The 21695-nt window shown below is 36.5% G+C and overlaps 1 protein-coding gene across 8 annotated transcripts in view; it reads right to left on the bottom strand.

Moving 5' to 3' along the window:
• The window catches only part of Atrx (ATRX chromatin remodeler), a 156253-nt gene that overhangs the window by 41155 nt on the left and 93403 nt on the right, over positions 1-21695 (bottom strand). For all 8 annotated transcript variants that reach the window (XM_060374617.1, XM_060374619.1, XM_060374622.1 and 5 more), the window contains 10 exons: positions 16762-16903; positions 15539-15648; positions 14672-14818; positions 14346-14523; positions 9756-9893; positions 8327-8502; positions 6459-6576; positions 2085-2215; positions 804-892; positions 498-670 (listed from right to left, as the gene is read on the bottom strand). In XM_060374617.1, coding sequence (XP_060230600.1) covers positions 498-670; positions 804-892; positions 2085-2215; positions 6459-6576; positions 8327-8502; positions 9756-9893; positions 14346-14523; positions 14672-14818; positions 15539-15648; positions 16762-16903 — 1402 coding nt within the window. The remainder of the gene's footprint in view (positions 1-497; positions 671-803; positions 893-2084; positions 2216-6458; positions 6577-8326; positions 8503-9755; positions 9894-14345; positions 14524-14671; positions 14819-15538; positions 15649-16761; positions 16904-21695) is intronic.

Below are 21695 nucleotides of genomic sequence, written 5' to 3'. Positions count from 1 at the left end.
AGAATTAGAAAGGAAAAAGACTAAATGATTAAAATTTGTTCTAATATATATAACTCATTACTTGAAATGCTTCCAGTTTTCCTATGGAGCTAAGTGGAAACCTCAAAGAGGCCTTGAGATCAGGCACATTCTGGCCTGTTTCCAGTTCTACTGTTCAGTTATAAAAGTAAATTTACCAGTTGTATATTTCAGTATCACTTAAGAACTGTTAGCTATTTACAAAATCAGAATAACTGAGTACAGGTATATACATTTAAATAAACAACTAGCTTTCCTTTTTCTTTCCTCCAAATTACCAGACAGAGCAAAATGACTTGCCGACAATTAAACATTAATGGAATATTTGCTCTAACCCTGTGTCCTCTTTCCTTCTGGTTCTTAATAACCTAAGCAAAGACATTCCTTTGCATCAACTGGCTAGGATAACAAAGGATAAAACCAAGCACTAATAGACTACAATGTCCTAAGTCAATAAAGGCAATGTTCACCACACTCACTTTCTTCCAACTTCAGAGAAACTGAAGGGTTGTTTCCTGTTTCATCCACATTTCCTTCTCCACCTCCTCTAGATCTTGAATTCCAGACTTTGATGACTTCAACATCATTGTCACTACCACTTCCACTTGAACTGCTATCCTTTTTCCCTTTTTTGCCCTTTGTTTTCTTCTTTCTAAAAATAATAAAAAAAGGAAAATGTCATGGTAGGAAAGAATATTAAGGTTATAAGGCCAAATATCAGAAGACAAGCCACAAGTCCAGGCTTTTGAATATACCAGCATAGGTAACAGAAATACTCAATTTACTTTGCATACTCATCTGAGCTTAAGCTCACGGAAGTTTCATCAGAATCTGAAGCTATAAATTCATCCATACTATCTTCATCAAAATAACCCTAGACAAAAACAAAGACACATGTTTTAGTGTCAATATATATCTGAAATTCAAATGTTTTACTTCACTTAACTGACAGAAAATAAATAAGGAACTATTGAAGATTGGAAGAAATAATGGCAATTTACCAGGATTATGAAATAGGAGGTCCTGGATGGGATGATGAAGAAGTAGAAGTGAAGAAATCCAAACAAAGTTTGTTGTATTGTATCAAAGTTAATTTCATGGCTCTGATAAGTTACTATGGCTAAACACGATATTAACATTAAGAGAAATTGAATTAAAGTATAAAGGAACTGCTTGAGCCATTTTTCTGATCTTTCTATAACCATAAAATTATTTCAAATTGAAAAAACAAATAATTAAGACAAGTTCTCAGGCGAAACTGGCCTCCCAATGCTGGATCTTACTGTCTCAGCCTTTCAAGTGTGGAGATTACAAATGTGTATCACCAGGGCTTTTGTTTTGTTTTTGTGGAGACAGGGTCTCTTATATTACAGATGGGATATGGACTCCCTGTTGTAGCCAAGGATGACTCTGAATTCAGATATACCTACTTGCACCTCCCAAGTACAGGGATTGCACATGTGTGCCACCTTGTCTGGTTTGTGTGGTCCCGGAAATCAAACCCACAGTATCACGCATGCTGGACACTCTACTTACTGAGCTATATATATATTTTTCAGTTATGTGTGTTCATATGTGATTGGGGATCAAAACTAAGGGCCTTTTGCTTAATAGGCAAGAATTCAATTAGTTAGACATATGCCATGACCCCTCTAAAATGTTAAAAGGGCTCAATGCAAGAACATTTAGAACTGGGGATATAGCCCCTTCAGTTCAAATAAAGTGAATAAATAAATTTAATTAAAGAAGCTAAACATTTAGTGATCCTATAAGTGTAATAAATTCAGGACACAGAAATAAGCTAGGCATGGTGGCACACATCTGTAATGCCAACACTCAGAGAAGGCAGAAAGAAGAGGATTGCCACAAGTTGGAGGTTAACATGAACTACACAGCTGAGTTCCAGGCCATCCAGGGACACAGAGTAAGACACTATCTCAATAATAACAGAAAAGAATATAAATTAACTAAAAAATAAAAGAAGCTAAATTAATAAAATAGAAAGTTGCTTCAAGTACAGAGAATATAAAAAGTAACATTTAAACAATTTGAAGTACTTGATTTACCTTATTTTCTTTGCTAATGTAGTCCAGCTGCAGACACCAAGGATGAGTCCAAATTCTACTTAACATCTGGAAATCTTGGAAGAGCTTTGCACCTGCCTTTCCTCTTCCACCTTCAGTGCTATTGCCTACACCTGGTCAAAAGAAACTGTAGTTGATGACACAAGAATTTTCCATTCCCACCATGTTGATTCTGTAGTAGGTTACCTATGATACAGACCCTTTCCTAAATGTGACATGGCTTATGAAATCTCATTTCTTATGATGAATATTTTGAAAAACATGAAGCAAAGAAGATTGTAGGAGAAACCCACTTTACAGAAATGATTAGAATATTAAAGAACAAATATGTAGTAAAGAAATAGATATGATTTGTTGTTGTTTTTTTTTTTTTCTTTCAGGACAAAGCTTTATGTAGTCTAAGCTGCCTTGAAACTCCTGATCCTCCTGCTTCTACCACCAAGTGCTGAGAATACAAGTTCTACCACATTCAGCAATATATGCAATTTGGAAAAGTGATGTATTAAGCAATAAAATAGAGCAAGTATAATTTTCTGATTTTAGTCATAACAAAGTCATAATTATTAATACAACTATAATCTGTTGCCTATCCCATAATAGGAAGAACACTGTTATTTTAATTAAGGATCACTAATAATAGATATTTTTTTTTCCTTAAGACTTTTGAAATCTCCAAAATTGTATACACGGTCCCTTCCTCTATTACAGACTAATAAAGCACTGTTCCATTCAGATAGACTTCCAGCAATTCGTTGCAACTATGATGACTCAAAACACTACTTTGAAAAATTATGCTTTTGATACAGAAATGTAAATGAAGGAAGAGGGAGAGAATATACAAGGCACATAGATAAACAATAATGATTTCACTACTATGGGAAGAAGAGGGGAGAAAACAGACACCTGAAATCCATAGAAATACAGAATTGTAAGAAACAGGGTGGTAGAGAAAATGAAGAGATGGAGGACAATAGGTACAAAATTTCAGTCATGCAGGAAACTCTTCAAACATAATAATGCACATAAGGACTATAGTTAATATACTATAATAGAAGCTTTGGGTTCTTTGTAAACGCAGTTATGTTACAATGCTTTTGTTTTAATCCCAAGCATGGGATTTTAGTTAGGCTATAGTTTGTCCACACCTGTTAATTTTCTTGTGGAGGGGTGTGGCTTTTGCCAGCTGGAAGCAACCTGCCACATGACCTGCCACATGCCACATGGAGAAAGGTGTGGTCTAGTACTCTGAGATCATGAAGGAGGGTCCAGAAAGAGAAAGGGTGGCGTGTGGTGTTGCCATGTGACAAGCAGCAGTTTAGAGAGACCAGAGACAGACTGTGTAGGGGTTTGAGGCAAACAGATGAATAGAAACAGTTTGAAGTGAAGCAGCTTGGAGCTGATAGAGAGACTGCTGGCTGTGTCTGTTGTTGTTGATGGAGATTTGTTGAGCCCTAAAAGAACCCACCAACCCGAAACAGCCAGGATATATAAAGGGGTCTATGCCCCCTCTCCCCATTAACCTTTTTTCACTCCTGCTTAGGACTGTGGAGATGGAAGAAGGGAGGTAGAGGCCTAAATACACCAAATAAAGTAGAATTTAAAAATGAGCACTACAATATATGATATACTTTAAATGGCTAAATGCCTTTAGGTACTTTTACTTACACAAAACATGTAAGAAAAGGATAGTTACATACGATCAGCTATATTATCTTGCTATGTAGATGTACACATTAAAATATATTGTACACCTTAAATACATACAATAAAAAGAAAATGTTTTGTGTCATTTTAGCCTTTGTTATTGAGGCTTCTCTTATTCTATAAAATATATAGAAAGTCTATTCCAGATGATGTTCTACATGAACTTGAATGGGTTCTATGAATGTTGGACAGTGTGCAATGAAGGTGTCTTTCTTTCGAGTGAAGGTGTTTATAATGTCATTCAAGTCATACAGGATTGATCACTTAGGATCATTAGCAGAACCACTGAGTATCTGCTTAGCTGTTCTAGAAATCACTAAAGCCTTTTCTGTTTCTTGGGAATTACTGGCTGAAAAAGAAAAAAATGAAGGGCATTTAAAACGGGAAAATTTGGGGCCAATGAGAGACTGGAAAAGAGAACTGTTACTGAGTCTGACAAAATAAATTTGAGACCTGGGACACACACATGGTAAAAGAAAACTGAGTCTTACAGGCTGTTCTCTAACCTCCACAGAAATGTCATGGTCTTCTACATGTGTACACATATACATACACATACAAAATAAATAGATGTAATAAAAAAAGAACTGAAAGTCAGATAGGGTGGTTAAAGCCAGCTTTGGCTAGATAGCACATTTGAGGCCAATTTGGGCTATGGGAAGAGACCTTCTCTCAGAAAAAAACACCCCCCAAAAATCTGGAAACACCTATAGGAGCTAGGTGAACACTTAGTTTATCTCAAAATATGTACTAACGAATGATCCCCTTTTAACATGAAAATGTGATTTTATACCCTCTAATTTGTCTTAAGATTTAATTAGTTGGAATCAAGAGAATTGAATAAACATTCAGGATGGCCTGAAAATGCAAACCATCACACTCTTAACATGAAGTGCCCAAAAGAATTCTAATCAATAATAAATGGAAAGAATATCAGATAGTAAATTAGCTCACAATGAAGGCTCTATAAAGTTGAAGAAAGTGGCTTACTTATCATGTATAAATACATATTATGACAGTTAAAATTGAAATCTTTTTCAAGCATATCTCATCTTTTCCAAGCATATTTTCACTGGCTTTACTATCCAGGCATTGCACATGACAACTACCATTACTAAACTGTCCCGCAAAGGAGTCATGCTAAATGCTGGGATGTGATTACTTTGACATGCAAGGAAAGGTTAAGAAATAAGATACTACAGAGATATTGTTCACATCACCAAACATTTCAACACAAGGCTATGCTCTATGTAATTTAAGAGTTTAAATTACCCTCTGAAAGACTCTACCTAGCAGTGTATCAAAGCAGGTATTAAGACTCATAACCAAACCTTTGGCAGAGTGTAGGGAATCATATGAAAGAAGGGGAAGTTAATATGACCTGGAGAGGACAGGAGCTCCACAAGGACAAAATATATCAGGGCACAGGGGTCTTTTATGAGACTGTTTCTCCAACCAAGGACCATATATGTATATAACCTAGAACCCCTGCTCGGATACAGCCCATGGTAGCTCAGTATCCAAGTGGGTTCCCTAGTAGGGAGAACAGGGACTGTCTCTGACATGAACTCAATAGCTGGCTCTATGACCTACCCTCCACACCCCCAAGGGAGGAGCAGCCTTGCTAGGCCACAGAAGAGGACATTGCAGTCAGTCCTGTAGAGACCTGATAAGCTAGGGTCAGATAGAAGGGGAGGAGGACCTTCCCTGTCAGTGGACTTGGAAAGGAGCAAGGAGGAGATGAGGGAGGGATGGTGGGATTAGGAGGGAATGACGGAGGGGGCTACGACTGGGACATAAAGTAAATAACCTGTGATTAATATAAAAAATAAAAAGTATTATTAAAAAAAAGAGTTTAAATTACATGTAAACTGTACGATCTCAGAATAATAAAATCTGTAGGCTCTAATTCTTAGAGGAAAATTAATCCTTAGTCTAAACCTCTAAGGAACTCATTAATAGTCAAAGGAATATCAGGAACAATGATCAAAAGTGCTTCAGTACACAGGGCAACAAGAAAGCATGACTAAAAACCAACAGAAACGTGGAAAAAAGATGATAAAAAGCATTGGGCCTTAAGGGGAATGAATGATCAAATAGCTAAAGCAACTATAGTTAAAGAAATGCTACAGAAAAGTTTGAAATTATAAAAACACCAAGATTACAAATAATAAGTAACAGAATAACTGAATATAACTTTCTGAAAATAAGTCACTGCATTTTTCTTTCAAAGACTTATTAAAGTAGGGAATCATGGTGCATGCCTCTAATTCCAGTACTCAAGAGGCAGAGAGAGCAAGAGAATCATCCTGAGATACACATTGAGACCTTGTTTCTCTGCTAAAAAGTTTTATGGAGATAGAATGTATATAGAGGCCTGATAGACTAGGGTCAGATGGAATGGGAGGCAGACCTCCCTTATCATTACACATAAAAACCCTGTGTAAACTAACAAAAAAACAAAACATTATTGCATTAAGTTTGTCTTCTGAGTCTAGCACTGACAGTAAACATTGCAATTTTCAACCTAATTATTTTGCTCAAATGCAAAAGGAAAAAGGAAAAACCATGGCAAAATGACTAAAACCAGATTCTTCAGAAAAAAAATAACTCTTCATAGAGAAGATTAAAACAACTGAATGTATTTGTTACCTGTTAAGTGATCTAAGTAGTACTGATAGAGCTTGCACTGAATAGCAGTCATTCTCACAGCGAGCACGTATTCATGTTTTGGAGGCAAGAACTTTGTTAATGCTGTGTAATCTTTCCTCTGAAATTAACAAGACAAAGAATGCAAATCAATTATCTAAATATGCCACAAGAATGAACTGCTTGAGGAACTGACAGTTTTTAGAGCTGAAAGACACATAAGTCAATATTTTCTTAAAAGATATTCACCCTTTCAAATCATAACAAGGACCACATATGATTATACTTAATATATTTCATCTGACTCAAAATTATGCTACTTTGGTAACAGCAACAACTAAAAGATAATTGCAGCATGCCCAACAGGTTTTAACAATTGGCCATATGATCACTTTACGAAAATAAAAGTTTTTAAGATGCTCTTTGTATTAAAAAAAATGCCACAAATTGGGGAAGTCATATAGTCATCTGAAAGATAATACTACCAAAAATAGCTTGCTTTTCACATAGCAAACCATAAGAACCAAAAGTGTCATGTAGCCAAGTGTTGTGGTACATGCCTGTGATTTTAACACTTGAAAGACTGAGGCAAGATGATCAATGGTTCTAGGCTAGTCTAGGCTACATAAAGAAAACCCATCTCAAAGGAGAAAAGAAACAAACAAAACAAAACAAAATCTCAGGCAGACCTCTGAGTTTGAGTTCAGCCTGGTCTATAGTGCAAGTTCCAGGACATCCAAGGCTACCTAAAAAAAACTTCACCTCAAAAAACAAAAACAAACCAAACAAACAGAAGTATCGCTTTGACTTTGAGTTTTTAGCATTGACAGTAATGCAATGTAATACAAGCTGAGTTACATGTCAAGCAAAAACACCCAAAACACTTCTGAAGCAAAGCTTTGCCCCTCTGAGAAATAAAGCAAAACTATTTTATTAGAGGGACAGCAAAAATAAAAATAAAAACACCACAAATACTAATAATTACTAAATACAAATACCTACCTCAACAGAAAAATGAACTTATTGCTTGGGTTGTAACAGCAATACAGAAACAAAGTGCTTAATAGTACATGTAGCTAACCTGATCAAACATGATTATCATTTATGATATAGCATTATAGCCACTCTAAAAGACAGCCTATATCATTGTTGAACATTTTTGTAGCTACTTTAAGTGTCTAGTGTCTTAAAGGAGAATAGAGATCTTGAAATCTCTGAATTGATAGCTCCATCTCTACAGACTTATCTATAAATGTAGATTCACAAACAGTATTTTCAGTAACACTATTAACATGCTCAGTATTTAACCAAAAGTAATAAAAGTGGTGAACGCATCAGTGCACGTGTGTGTCTGTGAAAGGATGTCCTGAATGAAGTATGAATGTATGAACGATGTGTGTGTCACAGCACATACATGAAATTCAGAGGACAACTCTGGTAGAGCAGGGTTTTTTTTCTTTCCACCTTTACATTAACTCCAGGGATCAATTAATCTCTGGCTGACAGGATTGTATAACAAGTACCTTTACCCACTAAGCCATCTTGCCATCCCCTAAAACTGTTTCTTAAGGATTGCTTTAATTAATACTATCCTCTACTACAGCTATTTCAGACAGTGAGGTTCTGAATACCATGCCATAGCATAGATTAGATTTTCTTAATCAGAACAGCTCTACTCTTCCTCCTAATCAACTATGTTCTCAAACTGTGAAACATACTGCAAGTGCAAATGGTTGATGAATCTTTAAATCAATGCAAAGAGATATATTTACATAATTAAAAAAGAGAAAATGAAACAAAGTAATTCAACCTTAAACTCAGAAAATGATTTGGGATTGCATTATCATTGTCATTGTGGAACGTGTCTGTACCTGAACACATCCAGCTAACATCTCATACAGAATATGAGCACGTTTTTTCATCACTCTCACATCTACCATGGTAGAATCTGCACACTGTCCATTTTGGATTGGATTTATAAATCTATTCCTAAACTCCTTGATGGATCCAAGCAAATTTTCCTTGATAAAGTTGACCATGCAGTGATCTAAAAGATAAGACATTAATTCATTAATAACATTAATGATGGAAACTATCAGAAAAGGTCCTCAACATATTGCTCATGCCAAATGGTCATCTCATAGAAGTCTTATAAGAAAAAACAATGGGTGGCAGGAGGGGAGGGTAGGGGAAAAAGCTAAGCTTAGGATAAAAATGGGTTGTAAAACTGATCTAAAGCTAGATATATTATATGAGAAATGAAAGAAACTATCCATAAGTCTAGACTTATTTAAAAAAAAGTTAATTCTAACTGTAACATGTAAAACATAAAACAAGTACATGTAACTGTAATGATGATTTTATGGCCAGTGAGGGCACTTTGTAAAGAAAATACTAAGTACCACATAAAAATAATAAAAGTAGATAATAAGCTACTGTGGCTGAGTTATATAGCTAATGCAGTTCTTGATTTAGCTGCGGAAGCCTTTAATGGTGCCACCGATTGTCCTATATGAAACAGCATTACAATGTAAAATAACATTTGTATAAAAAGGAAAATAGAAGAGAAATGGAAAAAATGAACAAACCGAGAAGAAGCCTAACAATCGAATATGTGAAACTCTATAAAGCCAATTGCAACTTGCTAACTAAGCTCCTGTTATATAACATGAAATGAGGGAAGTTCACAAGGTACACCTCCACGTATTTAGGTCTGAGCAAATGCTACTCTGGTAAAGATTTGGTAGAATTCTTTTTTTTTTTCTCATCTCCACATTCCAAAAATGTTCATATTTGGTGTATACATCCCCCCCGAATATATATATATATTTTGCAAGGGAGAAAAGGTCTCGCTATGTATTACTGGCTATTCTTGAAGTTACAAACATACACCTGCCACTGCCTCCTCAGTGATGGGACTAGAGGTGTAAACTATCACACACAGCCTTTTTTGTTTCCTTACCTGTATTTCCTCCAAACTGGATACATATCCTTATAAGACATCATGAATAAGGACACACATAGTTTGTATATTTTAAGGCAATCATTAAAGAATTTGGATACTTTTTTAGTATTTAAATCTCCTTATTTCTATCTGAACACTGCCAACAGCACAGGTCGTGACAGTGGTTTCCTACTCAGATTACAGCATTTCACTTAAAAGGCATGTTGTTCTTTAAGGATCAGCTCTAGATTACAGGCAGGGACTTACAACAACAGAAGAAAGAGAAATGGTGAAAGTTACGAAAATTGACGAGTCAACAGCAACCGTCTACAGCATAATGCCATATATTAACTCACACTCAATTAGGTTATTTTGAAGTGGTGTTCCTGTTAAAATAATCCTCCTCCTTGATCGTATAGAATTCATGGCTTTTGAAACAGCAGATGCTTCATTTTTTAGAATATGGCCTTCATCACAAACAACAAAATCAGGGCCTATAAAAATAGACACAAAACAGGACTTAATTACAACACAATGAAACTGAAAGGAAGAATAAAATAAAAAGGTTGTTCCTGGAAGTATCTATAGTTTATCATTTTACACCACTGATAGTGAAGGAAGATAAAGCAACAACATTACGTGCTGTTCTGTATGGCTGAAATGGCACTAATTAGTTTTAATCAAATCCACATGGCCGAGTATCAAAGTACTCATATAAACAGTATGAAACAAGGAGAGAGCGTGAAGATTTTACCAACACAGGGGGACACGGTGGCACAAACCTTTAATCCCAGCACGCAGGAGGCAGAGGCAGGCAGATCTCTGAGGCTGAGGTCAGTCTGGTCTACAGGTAACAACAAAATTTATTGTATAATATTCATTTACTCTTATGATCACATGAAAGTTATTATACGCTGTACTTTTTAAGAGGACTTTTTTTTTTCTGAAACAGAGTCTCACATATAGCTACATGAGAATGGCCCGACCTCCACCTCACAAGTCCTGCAACTGCAGGAATGTGCCACTGAAATTAGTGTTAAAGTTTGCACTTTAAGGCAGTAAGTATCTTGCTGAGCATCAACAGCCCGGACAACATTCGAAATTTGAAGTATCAGTTCCTATTGAATGCATACGACTTTCTCAGAATCATAAAGACAAGAAATGAACCCAAGAAAAACTATCCTACGTCTATAGCTATTTCCATTATGAAATTCATTTATATTTAAAGAATTACCTCAAATGGGCTGGAGGGCATCTATACTAATACCCAATGTTAAAATGGTATGTACATACCCACAAGGGGGAAAATACTGAGATTGATTGATTGATTGATTTTGCCCTAGGAAAAGTCTTATAAGTATCTGACATAATATGAGTGTTTTATCTAGAAACTTCAGAATACCCAGTCTATGCTAATACTGTGGCTTATGATAAGGTGTTAAAAGTCTTTTAAAGATCTACAGGAACTGGAAATTTAGATCATACAGACAGGCGGTTAACCAGCCCTACATAACCAAGTCCAAAGCAAGCTGGAAGGCTGACAATACTCCATGCACAGTTACACATCATGACTGGAAGAAGCTAGCTCTCATCTACGATGCTACTGGATGATCACCATCTGAGCCAAAGCAGAAACTACTCAGTCCTGTCCTGTGTGTCTTTTCCTGTGGTTAACCTTAATTTATATTATTTCAGTATAGGAAGTCATAAGTATCCATAGAATAAGGACTTCAGGCTTTCCTGTGTCTTTCCAGTGAATTATGAAATCTGAAGGAAGCAGACCTTATTGCTCAAATACAATAATACTTTGAATATTGTTCATACGTATACATACAGATTTTTCTCTTCTGAAGTTAAACACTTAAAAGCATTCTTGTAAAAGCACTAAAATAAATTAGAACACTTAAACAGAGCAATTTAAGCACATTAAATAGAAAAGCACTTTTCAAAAACAATTAAGAGGCAAATAAATATATTATTCTATAGTGTTATAATTAATGTTTCTTTTTCAGTATGCATGTTCCAATGTCACCTATTGGTATTTTGAAAAATCAGAGTCATGCCTAGGGATGCAGCACAGTGGAGAGAGCCCTAGATTCAAGCCTAACAAAAGCAACATTTAAATAACTGTAGTCACCCTGTGACACATGTATGAATGCAATACAAAAACAGAGAAGCTGAGCTCAGGAGGTATTATCTAACAACTCTAGTCAACCTAAACAGCTGCCATACTAATATCTTCTCCCAGTTTTCCAGATTCTGACCTGACAACCTTCTCCCACTCTACAACCTCCTTTCTAAGACTATGATACCTCAAAACTACTTGTCTGGTCCAGACATCTAGCTTTTACCCTAGGCTTGAATTAGGGTATTTCTTCTACATTACATAAACCCAGGATTTCAAATAGCCAACTGCCCTATAATCTTTGGTGCAATCAATTTACATCAAACCACTTGGGAAAAAATTATTTCACATATATCTTCTAATAAATTTAGAATTTAGACTCTGTTATTGATGGAAAGGGAATTTACATAAAACGTTATTACTACCACTAAATCTTAAATGTTATATTTTGATACATTACTTTTGGTTATATGTTATACATGGTAAATACCGTAAGACATTCATTGCAATAGAAAGAGTTTGACACTTCAAACTATCTCTAATATTAAGAAAAGGTGACAGGGACAGAGGGAGGATCAAACATTCAAGGCCAACCTGGACTACACTGAAACAACCTGTCACAAACTAAACACAATACAACACTAACAGAGGAAGCAAAAAATAACCTTGGCATAGAATTTAAAAAATTAACAAACAAGAGGACCATGGGGGTGGCTTAAAGCCTAAGAACACATGCTGCTTTTTGCACAGGACCTAGGTTCAGTTGCTAGAACGCATATATCAGACCATAACTAACTATAATTTCAGTTATGAGAAATCAAACACTTTCTTCAGGCCTCTTCAGGCAACAGGCACACAAGTTACATATGTACAGATACACATGTACACTACACAATTAAGCATGTAAGCAGTTTTTAAGCATAACTTAAAAATTAAACCAAATAATTTTTAAAATAAAATAAGACCAGCACCTTATCAGATAAAACTACATTTAGAATTTCATTACATATTCACCAGAACTTATAGACACAGTTTTAGGCTACATAAAAAAGAAAAAAAAAAATCCACATTCACTTCAGATCAAGTCAGGCACTATACACCTAGCCTGGCTGGACTGGTGCCTGGAACTGTCCTCTGAACAGTGATATACTTTACTTTACAGAGAGGCTTAAGGCTTAGAACTTAAGGCATTGATGCAGCTAACTAGTTCTCTCTATTTTATACACCTAAGAGCTTCAGCTGTCCTCTGAACTGCCACTAGCTTCTCAGAAGATTTTTTTTTTAATCTTGGTTTTATGTTGATCTGTCTCTTGACCTCCAGTCTCTGTCATATAAGACTAAGTCTTACTTCTGAATCTTTTTGAATACCATCTCTAAGGTCCATTTTCTTACTTAAAATTGTGCCAATGTCTCTGGTGGTTTAGAAAGGAAAAATTAAAAAAGAGGTTACTGATGAAGTGGCAGCAAAGGTAGAATATACACCTAAATAAAATGAAGTAATTAATAAACTGTTAGCTAAGACACACCAACTAGGAGCCAAAGCAAATGTTGAAGAACATCAAAAAGTAATGGACAAAGTAGAGAAAGCAGTATGTTGGAATTCTATGCCAGCTTTCAGTTTCTAACCGCATTCAGACAACTCTAAATGCTATTCTTTAAAATAAAAAAGGGGGCCAGAGAGCAGGTCAAAGTGCTCATTTCTTGCTGTAAATGTCTGCGCTTTATGCCAGGAACTCACAGCGGTAGAAGAAAAGGGTCAAAAGTGTTCTGACCTCTACACACAGATGGTCACATATTTTCATTCATTCATTTCACTTACTCCTGCAGTACATGCATTCTCTCTCATTCTCTCTCTCAGAATCAATCAATCAATCAACTTAAAAATAAAATAAACCATAACATCGTAAACTGATTCTAGAATCCATTCTGTTCTTGCATCATGGATTCTAGACACTGAACTCAAATCATCAGGCATGGACTGTAACAGCTTTCACGGACTAATCTATTTGGGTAAATGACCATTTCCTGTTTGAGATGCACATATGACCTTACTACCTCCATTTCAGAAGTGTTAGAATTACAGAAATGACACACCATGCCCAGCAGAAAAATTATACTTACACATCAAACTGAGAGTTGGGGGTGTGACCTAGCATGCATGAGGCTTGGGTTCAATCTATAGTACCACATCACCATATAAACGAGGTGTCACAGTGCATGCCTTGACACCTTGTTTGTGTAATTCCACCAATAAGGAAGTGAAGGCAGAAGGATCAGAAGGTTAAAGTGATCCTCTGTCAGTCTGTGACACATAACACCCAGTCAAATAGGAAAGCGGGGGGGGGGGGGGGGTTTACAATTATAGGCACACAACAGTATGCCTCCTTTTAAAAACTATTATTTGAAGCTGTTCTCAAGAAAGCTTGTGAAAAAAATCTGCTGAAATGATATCATTCTCTAGATTACAATTCTCTAATAATACAGCAACCATAGATCCCTAAACACTAAAACTCTGAATAACTAGTAGCATTAGGGATGATTTTATATCATTTAAATTATAATAGTATTAATAATAAAAACAAAACCTATAAGGACAAAGGAAACAAGTATGATCTACTTAATAAATGTTCAATTAGTAACATTTCCTGGCTGTCCTGGAATTTGCTCTATAGACCAGGCTGGCCTCAAACACGGATATTCACTTACCTCTGTCTCCCGAGTGCTAGGATTAAATGTGTGCACCACCACTGCCTGGCTCAATTAGTAAGATAAACACAAATGTTCAACTTGCTTTGTAATGAAAGTGCTGGTAGTATCTTACCTGGATCAACTAAAGCTTTATTAAATATTTCTTTAAGTTTCCGACTCTTCACATTCCTTCCTTGAGCAAGATTTCTGTACATTTCATACCCTATGATCATAACGCCACCATCTTCTTGCCATCTCTGTAGCATATAACTTCTCTCCTGGGGACGTTTCACAGTTGCTAATTCAGAGACCTTAAAAAAAACATAAAGATGTTTAACAGTAGCTATTAAAATCAATTGAGTTCCAAAAATTCCCATTAAAATATGTATTAGTAATTAAGAATCCTCTTAACATATATGAATCTCATGCTATTGTTTCTGTAGGAAACAGTATTGTTACCTCAAGCTTTTCATCATCATTTAATCCCTCCTGCCACTTCTCAAATTCATTCATCCAATTCAAAGCAGTGTTAAGAGGACAAACCACTAAAGCTGTACTGAAGTCCAATCTGTCACACAAAAGAACTGTGTGAAGAAAACTGACCACCTACAAGAAAGTAAATAAAGTTACATTTTCATTTAAATATCCAGAAAAAAAGTTTTAAAAATTTTAAGTTGTTATGACTTAATAGTTTTGCTTTAAACAATGAGCCAACCAACCAAGCAAGATCATAATTTCCAACCCATATAAAATACAAATAAAGAAAATATAATATTAAACCCAGCCCTAAAAGTAAGCAGTTTTAATACCCACAGACTATTAAAAACTGAAAAATAAGTTAAATTCATCATGTGTCCTTGAAGTTGCAGGTAGTCAAACCTACAACCACACTGTTACAACTATATCAGCAACTTTGCAGAAATATCACGTATTTCTTGTAATGCTATCAGGAGTGTTTGTTTTTTAATTTTTTTTTTCTTTTATTTGAGATAACAATATACTTGTATCATTTCTTCCTTCCCTTTCTTCCTTCCAAAGTTTCACATATATGTCTCCTTGCTCTCTTTCTAATTCATGGCCTCTTTTTAATTGTTCTTATACACACGTATGTATGTACGTGTACAAACACCACCTCTCTAACTCTCAGTCGTCCTGTTTTAACACAGTATCAGAGAGTACATTTTTTTTACATTATGTTCTCCACGACAATATTTAACACTGGAGAAAGAATCTTGTTCTTACTACTTTATCTCTATAACCTGCCTGAAACACAGCAGAATCAATATACATGCAAAAATGCACAGGTTAATTTCCTAGAACCCTTACCTGCAAGGTCTTGCCAAGGCCCATGCAGTGGGCAAGAATACACCCTGAACCTGGAGATTTCTTTGTCTTTTTCACAGACTCACAGCAGCAATCCCACATAAACTGAACACCTAAGAATGAGAAACCAAAACGTCTAAGAAACAGCGGAGTTTTGTTTTGTTTTTTTAAGACTCATTTTCTGTGTATGAATGTACACCTTTTTTTTTTTCTCTTTTGACACCTTTTTTTCTTTCTTTATTTATTTTTTTTTAATTTTATTTTTTTTATCAGTTACATTTTATTAACTCTGTATCCCAGCCGTGTCCCGATCCCTCATTCCCTCCCAGTCCCTCCCTCCCTCCCTCATCTCCACCGTGCCCCTTTCCAAGTCCACTGATGGGGGGGACCTCCAGAATGTACACCTTTTAAGTGCTGGGAATTGAACCAAGGTTCCCTGAAAGAGCAACAAGTACTCTTAGCCACTGAGCCATTTCTGCAGCACCCAATAAACAACATTCAAAAAATACTTGGAGCTAAAGAGATTCTTAAATGATTTAGAATTGTTTATTCTGCTAAAGTAAATCAGAAATAAAACATAAGCAGACAATACAAAGATGTCTGCTCAGTTATTTTTCTGTATCTTAGGACAGCACAGAGGCAGAATACTTTACAATAGAAACTTTAACCAAAGAGGGCACAGCTTCCTATTATTTAATACACTTTTAGATTTATTGAACCAAGCAGAAATCCTGAGAAAAAAGTATTTGTCAAGGAATAGAAACTCAGCAATACATAAATGTGGTTGGTAATCCAATTAGCAGAAACTGTTACATTTCCTTTATGGACCACTTCATATACACTAATCAGTTCTTTACTAATACAGCAGAAAGTTGAGTAACTTTGTAATGCTGTATGTAGGAAAATCACTTATTTGCAAATGTTGAAAGGGCATTTTCCAAAGAAAGCTTTTGGTTAACTGTGCTTTTTCCTAACTGCTCTAGCCAAGCACTATGTACTAGGACTCCACTTGTACCACTGCCCTCTTTCCTCTTTAAAACACTAAGTTTGCAGTCACACAAACATGTTCTTCCTTACTTCCTTCTGATACATGTAGCAGCTAGAATCACATTATTTTTGTTTGACCAAGTATCTCCAGTGGTTGGCAAAATGCTAGGCAAACAGAAGAAAACAAAATATATGTAAAATTTAGCTAAAAGTGACTGAATCATTTAATATCTTCTTACCATCTACTTGATGGGGTTTCAACTTTATAACCATGTTTCTATGAACCTGCACTAAAGGTTCTTTGGTTTCTTCATCTTCATCTAAAACCAATTTGGTTGTTATTGGACACTTGGTAGGTGAAGCATCCTCAATTTCTATTACCTACAAAAAAGGAGGTGTTATAGTTAAGCTCATAGAAATCTTTCAAGCAATGGTGGAATATCAATATTAATAAGGTAGATTTTCCAAATCTACCAAATCACATAATGACCTATTCCCACAAAACACACCCAATGAGAAGGTCCAGGTTTCTGTCTTCTAGAGGAAAAACCCTTACGTAGACTTGAAATCACTACAGTAACGTCAGTAATTAGTTTAATATCTTTTACCCAAGATATCGGCACAGAGTTGTATTACGTAGAATTTTGAGTAAATATCTCTCACAGTCAGTATAGTAGTTGCTGTCCAAGCATGTGTACCTCAGTCCAATCCCCAGAATGCACGGAAGGATGTAAGAAAAGGTGGAAGAAAGGAGAGACAGACAGGAGGGCAGGGTGGCTGAAGGGTTGGCTGGAAGGCTGGAGAGGCGGAGAAAAGAAGGAAAAGTGGAAAGAAGCAAGCCTGCCCTTGTGAAGGCAGAGGAAGGCACATTCCTATGACTCAGTCCCAGGCAGCATAGCCCAAGTCTGCTAGCTCCAAGTCACCGGAGAGTCTCTATCTCAAAAGTAAGGTTGACAGTTCCTGAGGAATTACACTCAAAATTGAATTCTGGCCTCTACATACATATGCCCCTTACACACAAAAATACACATATACTAACAATAATAAGAACACATACATGCAAGCACAAGTATGTGTATATACTTGCTAATCCTAATTCATATTTTATAGATGGGAACTAAGAAATAGTTCCTAAAGGACTACAGACCTAAGGAATAGACCTAAAGAATTGCTTCCATACAGTACATGGTATTAAGATAAACCAATGGTGGTTTTTTTTTTCTTTTTTCTTTTCTTTTCTTTTATTTTATTTTTTCTTATCAGTTACATTTTATTAACTCTGTATCCCAGCCGTGTCCCGCTCCCTCATTCCCTCCCAGCCCCTCCCTTCCTCCCTCATCTCCACCGTGCCCCTTTCCAAGTCCACTGATGGGGGGACCTCCTCCCCATTCATCTGATCCTATTTTATCAGGTATCTTCAGGACTGGCTGCAAAGCCCTCCTCTGTTTTAACAAAAGAAATGTTTATGTGAACAGTTTTACTCTTCAATGCAAAAATGAATGAATGAATGAATGAATGAATGAATGAATGAATGAATGAATAAGTAAGTAAGTAAATAAAGAAATAACAGAAACCCCAAGACTCTTGATTTAAAAATTGTCAAGGTGGGGTGTGGTTTGGTAGTAGAGATATGACCAAACATGAGCCGGGCCCTAGGTTCAAATCCCTAGCATAGAAAACAAAGCTTTTTAAGTGCCACGTGGAGCTCTGCTGGATAAGGTTGAAGTCGGTCATCTCCAGACAGCCAATCATTTGCATTCGCTCTATGATGATAGACTCCCTTTTCTCAGCAAACATTTTAGTCTCCCCTAATCTGGGTGATTCTAGGTCTTGTAAGGAGGTCACCTAGCTCTCCGGTCAGATTACAGGCCAGATCCTTCCCCTGATAAGGAAACTGCACTAGCCAACACCTAGGAATGCCTGGACACACCACACCCTGCTAAGGAGTTTAGTCCTGCAGTGACCTTCAATTGTACTTAGAGATCCACCACCACAGAATAATTAAGTACTATATTTTCTTTCTTGTGATAGGACCATTTAAATATCCCTGACTCGCTAACCCTAGTGAATCAAACACATTCACTCTCCTACAGGATAATTAAGTACTGTATTTTTCTTCTTGTGATATTGCCATTAAGTATCCCTGACTCCCTAACCTCAGCAAATCAAACACATTCACCCTGGAAATGCCTCTCTCTGCCTATGGTTTAATAAAGGTTTGAGCTTTCTCGCTTCAAGATCATCTGAGAGTTATCATTTTGCCTCATCAGGCCTGCCCTTCAGCCCACTGGGCCTCATCAGGCCTGGGTCTTGGCTGCAAGCCGACCAGGCATGGGCCTTGGCTCACACCTCTGTCTTAGCTCTGTGCTTAGCACAGCAGCTTTACCAAGAGGTGTAACACTCTGGTATCTGCCATAGACTTCGGAATGCCCAAGCTTCCATTGCCACCATGACCTCATTCTAAAAGAGCTAAACTAACACTGTGGAAAACCTTTTCTGTACCTAACTTAGCACATTCAGGCCTCACGCTAACATGCTCTAGCAACCCATGAGAGAAATGGAAAACCCCTTCCTCTGTCTGGAAGCTGAGTTCCAGGCCCCCAGCCAAGATCCAGGCCCCAGCAGAACGGGGAAAGACAGTGCCAGGCATGGTGACACAAACCTATATTCCTCCTACGTGGCAGACGACAAGAGAATCAGGAGATCATGGACAGACTAAGCTATATTTTGAGTTCATGGCCAAGCTATACTACATGAGACTGTGTCTTTGGAAAATAAAAATTAACAGCCTTAAACTGACAATCCACCAGTCTCTCTCTCCCACTCCTGAATGCTTCTAGCCCAGGAATGATTCTGAAGGAACCCTAAAAGACTGAAATTTTATGAATAAAAGGTCACATTCTCTTTAAATAATGTTATCAAATCTGAAAATTGCAAAATGAATCACAGGACTGCAAGGAAGTATATGGGTACTGATAAATACACCAAAAATAATACCGGAAAAATATTATAGTTGAGCGTAACTACCATAGAAATTTAGGTAAAAATTCCATTTTATTATGCTATGTAAATTTTCTTAGCTTTAGTTCCTATACTTGAAAATAAGCAAACTGTTTCAAGAGCCCTCACGTGTACAATGGAAAATAAAGCAACATATATTAAAGATTCAGCATACACTAAAAATTCATTAATTATGTCCTCCTATAGATGATACAGTTCATATCATAGGGAAAAGCCACTAAAAAGTGTAATTTCTTAAATGCATTGGACTGTTTGCATGTTATGGTATGCAGAATATTAAAATGGAACCAGGATTCTTGCCATTTGTTATAAACACCCTGTATAATTTGTCCTCCTTGAGTGTGGCTAGAAGCTATAAATACCATGTGATACTGCTCCCAGATCTGACTAATCATCATTTGACTCAGACTTAATCAAAATATATTCTCCTAAATGGTTCTGACTTAAATCAAAACCATTTAAAAGACTGAAATGCTTTCCTATGGGCCACAAAATGCCATGTGGTGGAGAGAACCCTCTAGTAGATAAGGTTTAAATATTCTAACTGCAGTAGTTCTGTAAAACAATTTAGAAAAATAATACTAACCCTTAGATGAGAGTACAGCCCTGGTTAATTTCTTAAATTTAGTGAAACACTGAGCAGAGGATCCAGCAGAGTCACATGAAGCTAAGTTACTCCCAAGTTCTCCAATAATTGCAAGACAATAATAAATTTGTCTTCTTGAAATAGATTAAGTATATGCTAACGTTTTCATATATGGGGAGAAAGCCCTAGATGTCTGCAACCTCATCTATTGGGTAGATCTGAAACCACTGAGACCAGAATGCAAAGTAGCAGGGAATGTGGGTACTCTCCTCTACCATAAATCTCGATCCTCTGCGTGCTTCCCCCAGGCTCTGATTCAAACAGGAAATACAGCACACAAAAGGAGCACTCTTCATCTTGGACCTTTGCCAGCCCTACATGCATACAGGAATTGGTCACTGGAGTAAGAACTTAACCAGGGCACAGCAAAAAGCTCACCGTGGCCATTAGCAGCAACTGCTATTTAAAAACGGAATGTTCATTTCCTTCATATAGTAAGTTTTCTTTGCCCCTTTCTCTCACTCTTTCTAAATTAAATTTATTCATTAATATTACTTTTACATTATTTTTTAACTTCCTAATTTACTCTCATTATTTTTTTCTATTTTTGTTCCTGTGGTTCTTTATAAAGTGGTACTTGGATTAAAAAGAATGTTTGTTGTTTGTTTGTTTGTTTTTGAGGCAGGGTTTCTCTGTGTAGCCCTGGCTGTCCTGGAATTCACTCTGTAGACCAGGTTGGCCCTGAATTCAGAGATCCACCTGCCTCTGCCTCCTGAGTGTTGGGATTAAAGGTGTGTACCACCACGGCTAGTGGCTGTAACAAATTTTAAATGTATTCCTGTATCTGATTTAATTTTGTATTGCCATTACTCTGGTCTGAGTATTACTAAGGAATGAGCTCACCAGAGAAGGGCACTCACAAAGACCCATGTAAAAAGGCAACAAGGGTATCCATCCCACGAAACAGTCAGGCCACTACTTTAAGGAATAACATGTAATATGATTTTGTAGTAATTTTTAAAAGATCCTTATCTTTGTAAGGACACGTGGTATAGTATGAACTATTGGTAGATGATGATACCATTTCTGGGAACCATCCCAAAATAATCTAAAACTAAGTAAATACATCAAACAAGCCTGGCACTGTTTATCTTAATAAAGTTGGGATAATGGAGAGATGACTGATTGTGTAGAGGAACAGCATTCAGTTCCTAGTCTGGCAGCTCTACCCCTGTAACTACAAGCACTAGAGTTCCAGCAAATCTGAAACCATCTTTGGGCCTTAATGGTCAACCACCCATATATATGAAACAAATCCACATTCAGACATACATCTATAATAAAATTATATTTTAAAACAATGCTTTTATAAATATAATAAATCAAATTCAGGGCTGGCAAGATGGCTTAACAGATAAAGGTACTCTCTATACATGCCTAACAACTGAGTAAGAGTCCCCAGGACTCACAAAGAAGCAAAAAGAGAAAACCATCACAAAGTATCCTCCGATAGCCATATGTACACCATGGCACACGCCATTATACTACAATAATTCTGGTGAACAT

Source organism: Meriones unguiculatus, chromosome X, assembly GCF_030254825.1.
Source record: "Meriones unguiculatus strain TT.TT164.6M chromosome X, Bangor_MerUng_6.1, whole genome shotgun sequence".
Lineage (NCBI taxonomy): Eukaryota > Metazoa > Chordata > Mammalia > Rodentia > Muridae > Meriones > Meriones unguiculatus.
This window is presented reverse-complemented; position numbering and strand designations above follow the sequence as displayed.